The following is a 20,544-nucleotide window of genomic DNA, read 5'->3' on the forward strand; positions in this document are numbered from 1 at the left end:
CAAGAATGCAATAACAACATGAAAACTCAAAGTGAGGAATGACATTAATTCAACATTATGGCTGGTTTTACTCATAGAAAAGTCACAGAACTTAAAGTTATGGTTCCCATGGCCACCGTAACTGTCACAAACCATATATAAACACCAAGGTAGGAAAATGATTACCATAAAGAACAGCAAAATGTTCCATACGCACAGGACGACCAAGTTATAGCCACTGGGAGACACATAACTTTGAATATTCTCCTACACTCTTGCATAGAGCCTAAGCTGTTATCCATTGAGTATAAGACATATTATTTTCACCTTCTTTGTAAACCTAGCAACTATATCAATGACTTAGTTTTTCATTGAAAAGAGCACAATTTAATATTTAAATCATCAGGAACCCCTAGTATACCACTACCATTAGAAGATTTTTTTTTATGTTCTCAGTAAGCATAATCAAGCACTCTGAATTTTTTATTTTACTTTTTAAAAAAATTTAACACACAGTAATACTGCCATTTTGCATGTGTGTACAGTGCCATGATTTTTAACACACATTTATATTTGTATAACCGCCACTACAGTCAGGATAAAGAACAGTTCTATCATCCAAAAAAACTCATTTATGCTATTCCACCATGGTTAAATCCTCTCTCAACTCTCCAAACACATGGCAACCACTGACCTGTTTTCATATAGTTTTATCTTTTCCAGAATATTATATAAGTGGAATCATACAGAATATAAACTTTGGAGACCGGCATCTTTCACTCAGCATAATGCCTCTGAAATCTACCCAAGTTGTCACCTATATAATAATATTTTTTTCCTGAGTAGTTTTCCATCTACAGGTGTACTATAGATTGTTTATCTGTTAAGCATTGATTTTAACAAGTTCAAACAAATTGTTTTCAAGTATACACCTAGGAAAAGAGAAATAATTTTGAATATTATTAAAGCTAATAAATCTTAATATAACAAAACTGACTAAATACAAGTATTCAGAAATACAGCATTAATATCTTAATATCTCTCATACAACTCTTACCACTGCCTTTTAGGTAAGTAGTTTTTTTTGGGGGGGGGTTGGTGTGTTTTTTTAATGGCAGTGAGTTTGCATTGATATTTCCATTCTAACATGCTAAATTGAAATTCGTGGGAAAGTAATACACATTTTGTATGTTCTCTAGATGAGAATTCTCCATCTACAAGAATGTAAAATTATTAAAATTCAGCAGGGTATGGGGAGATATTAGAATGGACAAATGAATTATTTAAAAAAGAAAATCTCCTCTAGCCATCAAGGATCTTGAGAGTAAGGACACTGATGTTAATAAACAACATTTCCCTTTTGTATACACTAAATGTGATCTTGTACAAATACCGCCTCCCATGTGGTTGTCTGAAAGACCTTACCCTGAAGTATACACAGGAAGCCAAATGATAAACTATGTAAACAATCACTGGCTGTTTAAACTTTAGTGGAAGAAAACATAAGCCCACATCCAGAAAAGCTAAATAAGAGTAAAAAGTTGGCTGAGAAGATCAATTATAAATTCTTTGAGAACTACTCTATTATAGTATATGAGTGTAGCAAAGTGTGTGTGTGTGTATACATATAAATACATATTTATTTAATTCTATAACCCACATCTAGGCCATTAAGAATACAAATATTTAGGACTATAGGAGTCAAAGCACAAACACCTGCACAGAAAAGAAGTGACAAAATAATCAGAAGGGATCAGATGACTGAACATTAAGCAGCAACTGGACACAGTGATAGAATAAAAAATGAGCTACCTGGCCATTAGGGGTCAAAATGGGAATGTCTGTTCAGAAAAAGTCAGGTCTACCAAATGGCCAAGTCTATTTATATCACATCTTCACACAACTTTTCAGGAGACTATTGATCATATAATAAAGGTATAACATTTAGTTTTCTCTCATCCCCAAGACTGTTCTCTAAAAGGGATTACCCTGCAATATTAACTATTTAACAAAGAAAATATAAATCGTGTGTGTGTGTGTGCATGCACCCTGCTCAGTAACATGATGGTACAAAACAGCAGTCTGCAAATGACAGCCTGTGAGTCAAATCTAGCCCAGTACTTATTTTTACAAATAAAGTTAATTTAAAAATCCAACCCCACCTATTCATTTGTGTATAATTTATGGATGATTCCATGCTATACCACCAGAATTCAGTAGTTATGACAGAGACCATATGGCCCACAAAGTCAAAGATGTTTATTATCTGGCCCTTAACCAAAAAAGCTTGACAACCCCTGGTAAAATGCTCTAAAACTTTTATTGATTCAGAAATATCTGTCCACTGACCTTCCATAAATTTTTAGCATGCTTATTAGCAAGAGATACTTCAAAATAATATTCTCTTTACATCTGCTTAGAATTTTCTAATCCACAAATACACACTCCTAATACCTTCTTATAAGGAGTCCACAGGCTGTCATTAATATCACCAATTTACAAATAAAGAAGCCACAGCGAGAAGGCTACATAGTGGCCAAAAGGAGGCAAGAAAGGCAGGCCTACACAAGTGTTCAGGGCACTCCACTCTTTCTACTGTACCACAACTGTGCCAGGAGAACACAAAAACAGCACACCTTGCCCAACATCTGGGAGGGAGCACTGCACAGCAGGAAACAAGGCTCTGGAGTCAGAAGACCTGAGTTCAAATCCCATTTTTGCTACTTTCTAGCTTTGTGTCCTTAATAAATTTACTTAAAATTCAAGACATGGGAACATTTCTCAAAGGGAGGAAAAAAAAAATACTTACCTTATAGGTTGTTAGGAAAAAAATTAATTCATCAAAGGATATTTACTGAGCATCTTCTCTGGACCAGACACTGTGTTAGGCTCTTTGGATATACAGTAAACCAAACAGACATGGCCCAGTGAGATGATACTTACATAGCACCTAGCAGAGCTCCTTACATACAACCTCTCAGTAAGTGGTATTAGATTGGTGCTGCTATTCTATCATTAATATCATATTATTATTATTCAAACAGTGGATGTGTTTGGGAAGAATGGAGCAAAAATCTGTACAAAGATGGCCAGCACCAAATCCCTCCCATAATTCCCACCAATGTTCCCAACTGAGTTAAAGTGCTGGCTGGTGAAGCCTCATGACAATGTCATCTCCCCTCTGCACACGGCCCACCAGTCTGTGCAATGCTCCCTCCAGAGCTCCCTTCCAAGGCAAAGCTTACTTATTGCTGTTCCCAGTGTCTGCAGCAGGTGTGGCAAGCACTGCCAACATGCTGCTGATCTGTTCTGCCCTGCCTGTGAGTGTCACAGCATTGAGCCCAGGGTAGTCCTCAGCATCCTACCCACTGAGCGTCCCAGGTAGTTGTTATAGTCTGCTGGAGTAGCGTGGCAGGATGGGAAAGCCCTGTGTCATTCGGCCTCTGCTCCTCATCTGACATCCCCTACCACTGCCAACCTCATCCCCTCCCCTTCCTTGCTCTTCGTGAAACACACCAGGCACGCTCCTGCCACCCCAGGGCCTTTATACATGCTGCTCTCTCCTCCTGAAATGCTTTTTCTCCAGATATGCACACAACATGCTCCCTCTACTCCTGGAGGTATTAATGTAAAGCTCATCTTCTCAGAAGAGGTCTTTCCTGACCACTCTGTTCAAAACAGCAGCACCTCCACCCCAGCGCTCCCAAAGACCTTCTCTGTTTTATTTCTCTCCATGACACATCATTTTCTGAATTTGTCTGTCACCTGCCACCCTACAGAATGGGAACTTCATGAGGGAGTAAATTTGTGTCTGTTTTGTTGGCTACTGTGTCCCTGATGCCTGGATCTGAATCAGCATCAGCACACAGTAAGTGTTCAACAGACTGGGGAGGAGGGAGGGAAAAAGAAAAAGAAGCCCAGGCCCACGACGTCCTTGGGACCTGGCTTACGTACCTGCCTCACTGCCACCTGGATGTTGAGGTATGATTTTTGAGATCAAACAAAAAGGGTAAAGAACACATCATTGAAGTGTAGAGAGATTGACGTACTTGTTTAATTGTTGCAAGCTGGAGGTGGTTTCCTCTCCTCTGTGGTTTGTCACTTTGCTTCTTTGTGGTCACTAAACTGAAGCTCTGTGGTTGCCAAGCAGAGTTTCTGGAAATATCCCAATGGGGAATGTCGCTAAACGACTCAACTCACCCACATAAACTAACACCAAAGCTAGCTGTTGACAACCCCAACTGCAAATGAAATGTCAGGGAAGGACACACCCCATTGTAGAATTACCTGCGGGTCTCATCTTTGCATTCATGATTTTTAGCTATTGACCATGACAATAAGTACATTCTTTTTTTTTTTTTTTTTTTTTGACAATAAATACATTCTACTGCTATAATTATCCCTGTGTTTAAAAGGGTACAGTGGGGTTTGGATCCCCACACCAGCCAACCACCAAAATAAATAAATAAATAAACAAAAGGGCACAGTGAACATAGAAAAATAAATGGCTTCCTTTCATGATCAAATTTGCTGGATCTCCAGTTCTGAGTTCTCCTATGTGGTAGAACAGCAGTTCCAAACTCACGTTATACACACAGTTCCACGCACAGGCTTAGGATTCAGACCAACCTGGATTTAGATCCTGGATCTAACACTTACTAGCTGAATGACATTAGGCAAGTTATTAAAACTCTCTAACCCTCTATTTCATTCTGAGAAAAAAAAAAAACAATGTTAAGAATAACTATAATAACACTAATAAATACAACCACCATCATAGTAGTAAGTATTTGTTAGGTACTTGTGACTAAGAGCTATTTTTCTAGCCTCTGGGACATGAAACTTAACTGTTCTGTGTTACTCTCCGCATGTGTGAGTAGTACTCATCCTCATGAAGCGTCCTTTCAAGGTTTCTGACCACCCTGCTCGGAATAACCACTCTCATCTTACCCCAACTTGTTATCTAGCTGACTACAGACTTCCTGGTGATGCTGGGCATTTTTTTTCAATATCTGGGTCTAATCTCAATTCTGTCATCAACACTGAGGACAGGAACCAGATGAGAATGATTTTATAGGGCATGTAAAGGACCTTGTAAAATAACTACCTGAGGAATGCTGATTGGGGAAGGAAATGAGGAGAAAAAGCAAGATAAGTGGGAAAGAAGATAAAATAAGCTCCTCTCCCTCTGAGTTTCCCTAACTTTAGCTTCTTTACATTTAATCCAACCCTTAGGAATTCCTTTAGAAATCACCCCACCTGCCCAGAGCCCCTGTGTATCACCATCTTCCCCAACCCACTGGGTTGCTCATAGCCCCAGAGCACCAAGCGGTGGCTGGTGGCTTGAAAGTCAGCTGCAGAGACAACATGAATCAATATATTTTCACATGGGCAGGGTTTGCAGAAAGGCTGAGAGAAAAAAGACATAATTTCACTCTTCAGGAGCTTACAATCTAACAAAAAGAGACAGATTTCTAACCAATTAAGTAACTAATTTTATATATACATGACCATCTGTATACAGTGGCATTGGTGTCTGGCAGTATTTCAAGGTGTTCTTACTTTTTCCTCAGCCCTGAGTCTTGGTGTCAAGAGCAATGAGATCATCTCAGAATGAAACTCTGAGACCACTGTCTTAGTTCAGGCTATTACAACATACCCTGACTGGAAGGTGTAAACAACTGAAATTTATTTCTCACAGTTCTAGAAGCTGACAGTCCAAGGCCAAGGTGCTGGCTGACTTCATTCCTGGTGAGGGCTCACTTCCTGGCCTGCAGATGGCCACCTTCTTGCCATGTCCTCACACAGGGGGAAAAGACAGATCTCTGATGATGTCTCTTCCTTTTTTATAAGGATAGCATTTCTATTGGATCAGGGCTCCGTGGTTATAACCTCATTTAACCTGAATCACCTCCTGGAGGTCATATTGCCAACATAGATACGTGGGGAAGTTAGGGCTTCAAACATATGAATTTGAGATGAGAGGGACACGATTCAGTCCCTAGCAATTACTCTTTATCCATCAGACACCAGACATATGAAGTCACCTAAAGGACACAATATGGTCACTAGGTCACCATGTTCCGGTATCAGTCTGACTGAAAGGGGTAATATACAACTGATGAAATAATGTGTCAATCAGAAAAAGGGAGAGGTCATGCAAAAAAAGCCTAGGTAGAAGTTTGGACTTGCTCAGAGGGCAGAGAGAGCCTATGCCATGGGATTTTAAGGATCCCGGCTTCCTTGACTAGACAGGTCTGCACACAGAGATAGCTGAAGGTGGCCCTAGCAAAGCGTGAGCACACCACACTCTCACTTGTAGAGTTATCATTACTGAGATGGCCTGAGTACCAAATGCCTTTCCCATGAAACCCCTCCATTTCCCTGGCAGTGACTCATAGTCACCAACCTCCTGATTCTGATGTGATTTCTACGTAGGCTGACTTCAAAGAGCAAAAGCACCTAATACACAACTTTCAAGTATTTTCAGGCCCTGACATGATCATTTCTCCTAACAAGTTCATGAAATAGGGGTTGATTATGATTTGACTTCCAAAGTAACTTGCTGACAATAAAGAATGCAGCTATTTATATGAAAAGAAATGTTAGAGTTGATATAATACGTAATTGTCATTGTCCATTAGTTGTGATTGCCATCCATAGCTCAGTCTCATGACCATTTGGTTATCATGAGTCAGTGCTCAAAGCTAGATGGCCACTAATACAGGTCTAGGAGCACGGCGACGTACCCAGTACCAGTCTGCCTTCCCTTCTCCCTCCTCCACCTGTTGTAGTCCCTCCTCTCTCTACAGATCTCTACACAAAGTAAACTGAGGCTAGCACTCAGTCACAGCAAAAGTGGCATGCTGTGAAAGCAAAGGCAGGGCAATTATATTGACTGCGTATTCTGGAAAAGCACCACAGAAAAGGAGGATTTCAGCTGCCCCCTGAAGAGTGCGAAGGATTCAGTAAGAGAAGAATGGAGCAGGTAAGGGAGGAGGAAACCCACGTGAGATGATGGATAGGTGAAGACTTCACTCAAGATGAAAAGCGAAGAGAGTAAAACAGTCTAACATTGTTCACATGTTTCTGCCTTGAGCAACTAGGTGACTATTGGTGATATTGCCAAGAAATGGTGGTCTGCATTTGTGGGGACACTTCAGGGAGACAGGGAATTCTACCAGGCCAAGTTGAGAATAGTTTTTGTGGCATAACCAGTGCGATACGAATCGGGGACTGAAGAGAAGGGTGGAATCCTCGTCTACTGACGTGCCCTTTGTTCTAAGCCTACTTTCTCCCATTGGGGGTTATGGCCGGTTCAAACCCTGCACTGACAACTCCAGGCTCCTCCTCTGTCCACATTCTCACACTCCTTCACCCTTTCCCCAGCCTCGCTGCCCTCCTGTGCCCAATCATTCCATTTTCCCATAACCGCAAAGCAGTACTTCACTTTCTTTACTGACACTGGCAGGACTGGAAAGTGACTCGAATTCAGACATTACTGATATTTGGGTTCCAATCCCACCGCTACAAGATCAGCTAGGCCCCAAACCAGCACTGGCACAAAACAGGTGAGATAAACCCTCCGTGGATTGAATGCTCCCCAAACTCACTGAAGCTTAAGTCATGTTCCTCAAAGTTCCAGGTATTGGAAACTTGTCCCCCACTGTGACAGTGTTAAGAAGGTGGGAAATTCTATTACGGTAACTGAAAGGAAGGGCCTTGAAGAGGTGATTGTATTGTTGGACCATGTCATGGTGAATGGATTAATAATGGTGATCTGGACGTGGTTCTGAGGACTTTAAAAGAAGAGCCAGTGAGGGTCTCTCTCTGCTCTACCATTTTCTGCCATGTGAGACCCCTGCATTGCTGTAAAGCCAGCACCAAAGAAATCCCTCACCAGATGTGTCCCCTGGACTTTGCACTTCCCAGCTTCTGAAACTGTAAGCAGTAAATTTTGTTTTCTTACAAATTACCCAGTTCCAGGTATTTTGTTATATGCAACACAAATGGACAAACCTGAATGCCTAGTGGGCCCCCAGACCACAGGAGTCCCTTGCCTTACCCTTATTCTAGAAACAAAACACAGCTACAAACAAAACAAAGCTACAAACAAAACAAGCAACACGGAGGATACTTAGGAAACATCCCATTGTCCTTGTTGTGCACAAGCTTGTCACGTGTTCACCCCTTCCTTCCTCCTCCTTTGTTTCCCTCATTCTGTGAAAGTCACAGAAAGCCATTGGCTATTCATTAGGTAGAAACAGATGAGCCAGACCCCAATACAGATGAACCAACTCCAAAATTCTCAAACGGCACAAATTCAGCAAGACTTCCGTCGTTTAAAAAAAGACAGAGATGATAAATTCAGATTTAAAATTAGTGTAACACTTAGGCCAAAAAGCTTACACCTGCCTAAACCTCTCTATATTTTTAATTAACATCATATAAAAAGAGATTTCATTTACGGTATATTTTTTTTTTAAAGATGTTGATTAATTAAGTCATAAACTGTAGAGAACTTTTGGTAAAAATTCTATTAGTTTTTTTTTTAATTGGTTATGAATATTCATGAGATACAGAGCTGACCATCACCCCTCAGGCCCACCATGTGAAGACCAGATTCATACTGGCAGCATACCCATTACCACAAATTGCATTTGTACCCCGTGTCCCCACCCAATTACCCCCAACCTCCCTCCACCTCCCTTTCTCTCCCCCACAACACTTTGTATCCCAAGGTACGTTCTCTCCTTCTGCAAGTCCAATGCACCACTGTGGTCTTTCTTTCCTTCCTTCTTTTTCTTTCTTAGCTCCCACTTATGAGTGAGGACACCAGTATTTATCCTTAGCCTGAATGCACACATTGCTATCCTTAATTCTTGTATTAAGCAAATACTGATTGAGCACATGCTATGTGCCAGGCACAGAGCTAGGCCCTTAGAAAAGAAAGACAAGTTGAATGTGTCTCCTCCAGGCATGTCCATCCTCCAAATTAATACAGCCTAGTGGAGAAGATAAGGAAGCAGTTGTTCTATACCATGCCATGAACTCTGGATCCTCAGGTAGTGTGAGAGACCCACCCCATGCAGGCAGGAGAGGGAGGAAGAGCAGGCGAAGGGGGTAGGGAGGCAGAACTACACTTGACCACATATGATACTAGAGGTCTGATTAGCTGCAATCCAGTCCCTCCACTCTCTGCAAACATGCCACCAAGCAGATAAATGGCACTCAAGTGGCAAGAACCTCCACCATGGAAGAAAGAATCTGTCTCAGTCTCTATCTTATACTTCCTAGGGCATGAAAAGAGAAGCAAAAGATTCTTTTACAAGAAAGAAGGTTTTAAAAAAAATGGCTGAGTTAAGAGAAAAAATCAAATGCTCCAGAACCTATCCTTGAAAGATTCTGCTGATCCCAGGCACATTGCTTTAGCCCAGAGAAAAGAGCCACCACAACCAACCATCCATTCCACCTTCACTGACTAGCCCTTCAGTGCTGTTCACCCTTCCAGACATACATCCCACCAGAACACTTCCCAGGTAGAGCAAACTGCTCCCCATGCCCAACTGCACCCATGCACACTTCAGGCCTGGGTTTGCCATATTTCCTCACCTGGCAAATGTGCTCATCTCTGTGCCAGCTTGGACACTGCCTCACACATGACACACCCTCATTCCCCACACACTGATCTCCATCCACTGAGCTGCCAGGAAACCAGCTTGGATGTTTTGCAATGACATCTTTGATATCTTGTTGTCTCATGCTATGTTTCATGGTGTGCAAGGCTGTCTCCCAGCAGATCACAGCTTGAGGCGGGGAGTCACTCTCTAGCCCACCTCTATTTCCAATAGCAACATTTATAGTGCCTGGTCTAGAGCAGCATTCAAATATTTGCATTATTCAACAAAGACTTCTAAAGTGCTAACACAAGACTTCTAAAGTGCTAACACAGTTTAACAGCAGAGGCTTTAAAAAAAAAAAAACCCTTGTCATTTGAAAATGTTAGCATATCAAAGCCAAGAAGCGCACTCATTTTTACTGTTCAGATAAGAAATAAAAAGTAGGTGAAGATTAACTTCAGTAAATAATTCAACATTTTACCTCCCCCATACTGATCTAGTTTAATAATTCACTTAATTTGCATTTTGCTTAGGGGAAACGCATACCAGGCATCTTCAAAAAGTTCACAGAAAGATTTGTATTTATCTTTCAATTCTATTTTTCCATCAACTTTTTAAAGTACCCTAATATTTCAAATTTATACATAACAGTAAACAATCATAAAGTTTTTACAAAAAGGATTTCATAAATGTTAATGCCAAACAGAAAAAAGTAAAGTAAAATTTAAGAAATGTCATTTAATGGGTCGTGGTTTCTAAACATATTAATGCTTCCTAAAGAATATGGCCCGGGCGTCCTCAGAATATCCATGATCCCTTTTCCCCAGCTAAACCCAAATATACGGCATAATCAATCAGCTTTGGTTCTAAAAGTAAAACTAAAAAATTCCAGTTGATGGGCCAAGCCCGTGGCGCACTCGGGAGAGTGCGGCGCCGAGAGTGCAGCGACGCTCCGACGCTCCCGCCCCAGGTTCGGATCCTATATAGGAATGGCCGGTGCACTCACTGGCTGAGTGCTGGTCACGAAAAAGACAAAAAAAAAAAAAAAAATTCCAGTTGAATAACCAGTTTTCTATGCAATTGTAACACTAACCTGGAATACTGAAAAATTAACCTCTTACTTCAACACTGAAACCTACTTCATTGTCAATAAGGGAGGAATTTAAAAAACTAATTAAATTTATGATCCAAACACAATTTAGCAACTTGGTGATTGATTTCTTTTCTTGTACTTAAATGAAAAGTTAGAGGAAAAGTGATGCTTTTAATTTCTTTGTCAGGAGTTGAAAAAAATAAAACTCATCCAATAGAGCTTTTAATGCCTAAAAGTGTCCCAGAGAGTTTATTTGTAATCATTTTAAAATATATAGAGGTCAACCCTAAAACTAATGGGAACATTGGGTGCAATCAATATTGCATTAATTTAAATTCTTGTAAATGACATCCTCCCCATCCAAGCTAACCACAAAAATAACTCCTAACTATATTTTCCAAGGGCACTGAATGTGCTTGAAAAAAAAACAGAAAAAAAGAAAAAGAAACTGGAGCATGCCCAGCCCTGGTCTCACCTCTGGCTCTTCTGGAGCTTCCCCTCCAAAGGGAGTTTTCTGAAGATCGAAGATGCTGTTGCTGGACACCTGTCTCTCCTCAGCTGGAGAGGCGTACAGCTCCTCCGAGTCTGTTTCCGCCACATGGAGGTGGCTTGCTTCTTCCTGGCTCCAATCCAATTCCTCTTCAGACTGCTTCAAGGAGCTACTGCTACTCTTGGGAAAGATGCCTGCAGTGGACAGGCTGCTGGGCACCGATGTATAGGATGACTGGGGCCCAGAGTACGGCCCACCCCCGGGGGCCAAGGCGTCAGCCTCCAGGAGGTCAGGCACAGAGAGACTGAGGCGGCGGTCCAGGTGACGCCTTGCCCTTAAGTCCACGGGCTTACTTGGGCTCTTTTTCAACTTCTTCTTGCTCAAGTTGATGAACAATGGCCTGGTCCGCTGTTTCAATGAGCCCCAGACAGATGGTTTATCCAGATCCATGGCTGCATGAAGACCCAACAAGCCACTCCTTACACGACTGTGCCTCTACTCAAAACAACTTCAGTGAGTCCTATAGACAGAGCACGAGGAGAGAGAACATGAACCTGGTTAGGGAGGTAGGGCACATCGAAGTAGAAAACGTGACTCAAAAATCTCATACTTTCCACTAAGTGATCGAGATTGAAACAGAGGATTGGCAACTTCCACAAACACTGGAAAAAAGCATTTTTAAAAAACATAATATTTAAGAGTTTTATTAGTTATAGAAACATAAAAGCAATGAATGAAGATTATAAGGTTGATACCAAAAAATGCTTCATAGAAAGATTACTTTCTTATTTCTTCTCCAGGGAAAGACATTTACTAGAACAATTACAGCAGCTTTTCATCAATATGATCAAAGGCCGGGGATGTCTTTCCATGTCTCTAAACCAGGGATCGGTAAACAGTCTCTGTGTGGGGGCAGGTGTTAAATAGTTTAGACTCTGTGGACTGTAAGGTGCCTGTAGTAACTACTCGACTCTGCTTTGGTGACATCAAAGGAAACATATAGACAATGCCTAAATGAAAGAATGTTGTTGTGTTCTAGTAAAACCTTATTTACAAAAACAGGGCTGACCAGTTAGCTCAGTTGGTTACAGCTTGGTGTTACAGCAACAAGGTCAAGGGTTCGGATCTCCATTCCAACAAGCCACCAAAAACAAAACAAAAAACTTTATTTTACAAAAACAAGCTGCAGACTAGCTTGAAGGCCCCTGCTTTAAACTTACCATCTTCCTTTCCAGAGTTAAGTGTGCATTTTTGTTGGAATGAGCAGGACTGAAGCCATACTGGGACCTAAAACCACATGGGATATAGGCAAATTTTTAAAATACAGTTTTTTTCTTGGCATGCATTTCTCCGAATTCCCTCTTTTCTCATGATTATTTGATATTTTGAACCTTGGTAATGGGACAAGATGACATTATTTACATGAATGTAAAGTTGTTTTCCAGCCAGCCCGAAGCTGCAGACTTGCACATACAATCCAAGTAAAACAAAGGAAGACGTCAATAAAGCTATGCTGATTCCATCCCTCCAGCAGGACCAAGAGATAGGAGCAGGGACAACAGCAGACACCAGATGGAGATTCTGCACCTGAGACCTTGCATGAAGCCCTTGCTGCTCACATGTCCCTCCCTCCTGCTTTTCATTTTCCCACGTTCCATTCCCTCAACCCCCTCTTTAAAAACTTCTCAGTAAACCTGAGTCTTGGAGATGACTTTAGATTGGCCGTCCTCCTTGAGGTTCAGTGGAGAGAAGGGTTAGCTTAACATCTCTCCTCAGGTCACTGGTAATCCTAAATAAAAGCTGACTTCCATTTTCACCAGCGTTTGACTTTAGAGTGGTTCGCTTTTGTCTGTGGGCAGGCAGCCAGACCTGTGAGTTTGGTAACCATTTTGGGGAGCCTCAGCCAGGAGCTGAGTGTGTCCTGTAATATTTTAAAGGACAAAAACACACTCATATCAACTAGGATTCCATCCAACATCTTTAAATTTTATATTAATATAAGGGTGACTAAAGAGAAAAATATTTATAAAAATGGGAGTTCTGTGCTTATCCAGAAGAACTGACAAAACTTCTAAAATGGAACCCTTAAGACTGCAAGCTTCAGGGATTCATCCTGAGAATGTGAGTGGGAGAAAGTGTCTCTCTCAGACAGTTAGATGTGAGTGATAAGAATGCTTCACAAATAAATACGTGATTACAGAGTAAGTAAATGCTGGAGAGGAAAGGGGCCATCTGAGATATAACAGATTGAACTCACCAGGGGTCAAATCAAAATCAACTTTGAAGAAATAATCCTTATTCCATGTGTCAAATGTCTCATCGTAAATCCTTTCAATATAAAAAAAGTGTGGGCAGCCACTGAAACCTGATCTGTACTTACTTTGCCATAATTAGCTGAGGAAAAAAAGAAGCCAACAACTTAGACAAGACACATTTTCTAAAATCAATGACTCCAGGCTTTTGTACCCTACCCTACCTCACCTCAGTCCTGGACTGGATATTTAGTCACTAGGGTGAATAGTCCAGAGACCTCACAAATCAGTGCCCATGTGGCCCATTAGCCTGTTGAAGGTTCAGTATACAAAATTCAACTGTATACTGTGAACTTGCTAAATCCACTTTTAAAAGTTTTTATTAGATTCTGTTGTATCTTCTAGATAAAAAATCATGTTGTCTGCAAAGAGGGGTATTTTTATTTTTTGCTTTCTGTTTGCTATGCCTTGTATTTCTTTTTCTTGCCCTATTGGATGGCCTAAGATCTCAAGTAAGGTAGTGAATAGTATTAGTGAGATTAAATGTCCTTATCTCTTTTCTGATCTCAGAGAGAAAGCATTTAATCTTTCACCATTAAGTCTGATGTTAGAAGTTTATCAATTTTACTGATTTTTGTTTTGCAAAGAATCAGCTTTTGGTTTCACTGATTTTCATGAATTTATTATTATTATTTGGTTACTTTTTTGTTTATTATTTTCAACATCATACATTTCTGCTGTTTTTTTTTTTTCTTTCCTTCTTCTTGATTTAGGTTTAATTCATTCTTACTTTTTGACTTTCTTAAGGTGATAGCTAATCCAGGGAGTGACAAATTACAGCCTGTAGGCCAAATCCAGACAACCACATGTTTTTGTACATAAAGTTTTATAGAATATAGCCAACCTTACTTGTTTACATATTGGCCATGGCTGCTTTTGTAACTCAATGGCAGAGTTTAATCATTGTAGCAGATACTGTATGGACCACGAAATCTAAAATATTTACTATTCAGCCATTCACAAAGAAAGTCTGCCAAGCACTGGCTTTGAGTATTGCTTTGAACTTTTTCTTCATTTTAAAAATAAGATTTAAGGCTACATACTAGCTGAATGCCAAAAATTGTGATTTGTTGTATTTTCATTTTCATTTAGCTCAAAATATTTTCCACTTTACCTTGAAACTTCCTCTTTGGGCCATGTATTATGTAGAAGTATGTTGTGGTTTTACTTTCACTAATTTTTTCTAAATTTTCTTGAAACTTCCTCTTTGAGCCATGGTTTATTCAAAAGTATATTGGTAATTTCTAAGTATTTGGAGTTTTTTCATCTATATTTTTATTAATTTCCAGTTTAACTCCATTATGACCAGAAATCACACTGTATATGATTTCACTACTTTTACATTTGTTAAGGTTTGATTAATAACCCAGGATATGGTTTATTTTGATGAATGCTTCATGTGCACTTGAAAAGACTATGTATATTGCTATTGTTGGGTGGAGTGTTGTATAAATGTCCATTAGATGCTATTAGTTAATAATCCAATTCTTCTATATCCTTGCTGATTTTATGTCTACTACTTCTATTACTAAGAGAGGAGTATTGATTTTTCAACTATAATTATAAATTTGTCTACTTCCCTTTTCAGTTACATCAGTTTTTTCTTCTGTATTTTGAAGTTCTGTTGTTAGTTGCACGTGCATTTAGAATTATCCAGTCTTCTCGCTGAACTGTCCCTTTGATCAATATGTAATATCTGTCTATCCCTGATAACTTCCTTTGCTCTGAAGTCTATCTTGTTTGATTTTAATATAGCCACTCTAATTTTCTTTTAATTTGCATCTTTGTGGTAGTCTTTCCCCATTCCTTTGCTTTTCAACTACTGACATCATTATATTTGAAGTGAGTTTCTTATAGAAAGCACATAGCTAGGTCATTTTTTTTTTTTCAATCCAGTCTGACAAACTTTTTTAGTGGTTTGTTTAGACCACTTACATTTAACACAGTAATCAATATGTTTGGATTTAGGTCTGACATTTTATTATTTGTTTCCTGTTTATCCCATTTTTTTCCATTTTTGTTTCCCCTTTCCTGAACTCTTTGGGATTATATGAACATTTTTTTAGTGCTCCATTTTCATTCATCAATTGTGATTTTGACTATATCTCTTTGTATAAGTTTTCAGTGGTTGCTGCAGAGGTTACAACATGCATAGTTAACTTTTCACACTCTAATTAGAATCAATATTTTACCACTTACATTGGAACAGAGAAACCAGACCCCCTGCATTTGTTTTTGATTGCTGCTATAACAAATAACTAGATACTTAGTGGCTTAATAAGATAAATGTATTAACTTTTGGTTCTGGCGATCAAAGTCCAATTTAGGTCTCATCAGGCTAAAATCAAGGTGTTGACAAGAATGCTTTCCCAGAGGCTAGAGAGAAGAATCCATCTCTTGGTCATTGTGGTCCTTGCAGAATTTCATTCCTTCTGGTTGTAGGACTGAGGTCCCCATTTTCTCGCTGGCTGTCAGTGGAGGGCTGTTCCCAGCTTTTAATAGCTGCCCACATTCCTTGACTCATGGCCCCCTTCTCCATCTTCAAAGCCAGAAACAGCAGGTAAAATCCTTTTCGTGGTACATCTCTCTGAAACATTATTCTGCCTTCCTCTTCCACTTTCAATGATTCATGTGATTCGATTGGGCCCACCAGGAAAATACAGGCTATTCTCCCTCTCTCAAGGTCCATAGTTTTGATCTCATATGCAAAATTCTTTTTGTCATGTAATGCAACATTCACAGGATCCTGGGATTCAGATGTGGGCATCTGGGGAGAGGGAAAGGAGATTATTCTGCCTACCATATCACTATACAGGTCTCCTCTCCCATTTATAAGTTGTCTTATAATACCAAATACATTGAAAATTCCCAATGTTTAATTTTTTATTTCAACTGTGTACCACATTTTAAATAATTCACAAGAAGAACAACAGTTTATTATATCTAATATTTTCCCATTCTCGATATTCCAAATTTTCTTCCAGTACCATTTCCCATCTAAGGAATTTCCTTAACTAACTAACATTTTGTAGCAGTTCTGCTGGCTCCAAATTCTCTTTGTTTTCCTTTATCTGAGAATATCTTTATTTCACCTTCATTCCTGAAGGAAATTTTAGATGGATATTGGATCCTGCACTTTTCCGTTTCCACCTTAAAAGCGGTATCATCTCCTTTAGGTCTCTCATTTCTGATAAAAAAAAAAGATACCAGTCATCTGATTCATTGTTCTTCTGTAGATAAGGTATCATTACTCTGACTGTTTTCAAGATTTTTTCTTTGTCTTTACTTTTCAGTAGTTTATGACAAGCCTGGGTATATATTTCCTTGGACTTGTCTCATTTGGAGTTAGCTTAGCTTCTTGAGTCTATAGATTTATACCTTCTGCTAAACTTGGAAAGTTTTTAGACATTATATATTTTTAAATATTTATTTGGCCTGTTTTATAGCAGGCCATTATTTTGGACTAAGCTCCTGCACGAGGCCCCAACAGACCAGACTAAAAATCAAAATAGAGTCATCTCTAGGAAGTTCCACTTCCCTTAGGTTGTGATCTGACCTTTTGAGAAATTGAGAAATAACAGCCAATTTCCCATCAAGCCAGTTTAAATCTTCAATTGGCATGATAAAGAAGTTCCCTCTGCTTTAATCCTTACACAAAAAGGACAACCAGAAGTAACCCGATGTTAAATAATCAATTTTTTTTTTTTTATTGTTCTTCTTGTCCCCACTTTATGAGGAAAGTAACTTTGAAATGACCAATCTAATTTTTGTTCTTTGTTTCTGCTTTCTTCAGCCATTTCCATCTATAAAACCAACCCCCTCTGCTTGGCTCTTTGGAATACTTTATTCTTTTTTATGGAATGAAGAGTTGCATGATTCTGGAATCATAATAAATCCAATTGAGATCTTTAACAAATTAGTTGTAATTTTGTCCTTTGGCAAGCCCTTTCCTTCTGGAACTTCAGTGATACAGATGTTATGCCTTTTGTTATTGTACCACCATCCTGGGATATCCTTTCACAATTTTTTAATCTTTTTCCTCCTCTTTGTTCAGATTGGATAATTTCTATTGATTTATCTTCAGGTTTGCTGATTCTTTCCTCTGTTATCTACATTCTGCTGTTGAATCCATACAGTAGATTACGTTTTTTGTTTGTTTGTTTTTTGTTTTTGGCAGAGTGGGTGGTTTGGGGAGGAAAGCGATTGTATTTTTCAGTTCTAAAACTGAAATTAATTGAAATTAAAATTTCAATTTGGAAATTTTACACACCTCCTATTTCTTTGCTGAAACTTTCTATCTTTCTTTTTATTTCAAAATTATTCATTTGAGCATTTTTATAATAGTTGCCTTAAAATCATATTTTAATTGTCATCTGTTCATTACCTTTTCCCATGTGAGCTAAGATTTTTGTGGTTCTTCATATGCCAATATGTATTATAGCCTGGAAATTTTGGATGCTATCTTATGAAATCCTCTAAATCCTCTGCTTTCTTTAAATCTTGGAGAATGTTGACATTATTGTTTTAGCAAGCGCTTTATCTGGGTAGCCTCTAGCCATAAATTCCAACCCATCTTCTGTAGGCTGTGGTTCCAATGTCAGTTTAGTTTTCAAAAGCTATGCAGATCCATTTGGATCTGTTCTGGGTGTGCATCATGCAGAGGTCAGTCTGGGACATGACTGGAGTTCTATCCATTAATTCCATTCTCAAAGTCATTGATATGCTAATAAGGAACAGATCCATGCATGTGCAGGTTGTAGGTGAGTCCAGAGATTTACGGACAATTTATGGGATCATTTTCCAAGCTCTTCCCTCTCAGCTGTCTTCCTCAATATCTTCTGGTACCCTGACACTCCCCTTTCTAGTTCTCAATCAGAAACAACCCACTTCTATGATCACACCAGGGTAGCGGATGCAGAGAGACTTAAAAACATAACAAAATAAAAATAAAACAAATAAATAAACCAACGGGTTAGCCCTGCCACTCAAAGCTACAGCTTCACCGAGGAGAAAGGACACTCTCCTCACCCATGATTTGGGTTCCTACAGCTTCCTGCTGCTACTGACTCCACTACATGACCATCAGGGAGCCGGGGCATGACAAAACTCAGAAAAAGGAGACACGAAGATGGGGGATTTCCCCCCTCTCTCTGAGCTTTAGAACTTCCCTTTCTTCTCCTTGAGTCAGAACTAGAGGGCAGCTCGTGGATCTCTCTCTACCTGAGCCCCACCGCTCACTTCCAGATTTGGGGCTGCGCTGAATTCACGCTGGGTGAATGGTCATGGTGGAGCTGCGACAGTGAAATAGGCTGACAACGGAAACTGCAGGAGCCAGAACAGTGGGTTAGGGGGCTGGCTGTCCTTTCATTTTGGTGAAATAACTGAGGGGCAGGGTTAAACCACTGGATTTTGCTTTGTTTTTTAAATCTTTCTGTATCTTCCCACTACCCTGGTGTGATCATAGAAATGAGCTTTTTCTAGGGTTTTCTTCCCTAATCCACCTGCTGATGTTTACTTTTCTGAGACCTCAACTAGCTTGACCATACATTTTATCCAGTTTCATATTTGTGTTCAGTGAAAGAGAAAGGTTTTTATTTCATCTTATCCAGAACTGGAACTCTTTTAATAAGTTTTGCAAAAACATTCTGATCATGATTTCTGCAAATATATGTAGGTTGTACAGAACCATGTGTACAAAATTACAACCATAAAAACATAAAAATATATGTCCAGAAATAATAAGTCTTCTTAAATAAATGAGTGTATAAAGCTAACACACTATTGAACTATGATCTCTTTTATGCCTGAAAATGTCACTCCTCCAGTGACAATGTATCCTCCAAAATAAAGAAGAACACAAAGAACGAATAAATCCAAGGAACAGTTAAATTTGAAGAAATGGCTGGTGAGACAAATCTAACTATCTGCATAAATTGTTTTCCTCATCTCACTGGATATTTAAAAACAAATTTTAAATATCTGTTCTAGTTTCTACCACGACACAAGATCACAGGTTACTGTCATATACACCCAAAGGGCTACAAGTTAAAAAATGACCCATGCACTGCAAATCTTCAGAATTAGAAGCAGGATCTCTTCACAAAACAAGATATGTATGCTACCCTACCTGGTAAACTTGGGCTTTCATGTATTGAACAAAAATAAGTATTCTGCTTCTCCATACCACTAATGATAGGACAAGGTCTTTACAGGAAACAGCCCCAAGCAACCGAGCCTAATGGAAGTCTCATTTATTATGGTTTTAAACTAGACATCCTCCCTGGCTAGCTGCTAGCAACTGGCCAAATGGAAAAAGAACAACAAACCTTTTAAACACCAGCCCCTAAGTTTCTGATTGAACCTAGACCACAACACTTTCTGAATAAGAACCACAAAGAAAGAAAGAGGTTCTCAGAATGACAACAGCATAATTTTAAAGAGCACATTAGAATTGTTCAGTAACATTGACTCAAATCATGCTTCTCAAAGTTCTTCTTTAGTGTGAATGTCATGAAAAGGGTTTGCTTTCACAATCTAAGTATCAATTCAAACGACAGAGCAGCAAGTAGTTACTAGTCAAAATGTGTCATTGCTGGGATATCTTTTTAGTAAACATCAAGTTTTTTTTATTATAACAGAAAGAAAATTTTATTTCACATTATATTCAAATGGAAAAAAAATCTAAACTAAGCTCAATAAACACGAAAATCTGATGTATGCCTATCTTATGATAACGATAAAAGCAAATATAATTATATGGACAGATTATTCTGCATTCTGATAGAGTTGGGATAAGAATCTATCTAGCTGAGGATAATTAACTGTGCTTGTAGCAGAAACAAATCCCTCCCCGCTTGTCTAAAGGAGACCATCCTTAATAAAATGGTCTCTCTGTATCAGTTTCATATGATAAACAATTTCTCTGCTTTTAAAATAAATTTGGCTTTTTTTTCTAAGATGCAGCTTCTCAATCTTTCAACTTGCTACTAAATTTGTAATCAAATTGGGGGAGAGGATCATTCCATATACGAGACATACTATTTAAAATTA

The 20,544-nt window shown here is 39.1% G+C and overlaps 1 protein-coding gene across 4 annotated transcripts in view; it reads right to left on the minus strand.

The window, feature by feature from the left end:
• Positions 1 to 11,632, minus strand: part of MCTP2 (multiple C2 and transmembrane domain containing 2) — a 185,183-nt gene extending 173,551 nt beyond the window's left edge. For all 4 annotated transcript variants that reach the window (XM_063089286.1, XM_063089283.1, XM_063089282.1 and 1 more), the window contains exon 1: positions 11,168 to 11,632. In XM_063089286.1, coding sequence (XP_062945356.1) covers positions 11,168 to 11,632 — 465 coding nt within the window. The remainder of the gene's footprint in view (positions 1 to 11,167) is intronic.
• Between the last annotated feature and the right edge of the window lie 8,912 nt (positions 11,633 to 20,544).

Source organism: Cynocephalus volans, chromosome 3 (assembly GCF_027409185.1).
Source record: "Cynocephalus volans isolate mCynVol1 chromosome 3, mCynVol1.pri, whole genome shotgun sequence".
Lineage (NCBI taxonomy): Eukaryota > Metazoa > Chordata > Mammalia > Dermoptera > Cynocephalidae > Cynocephalus > Cynocephalus volans.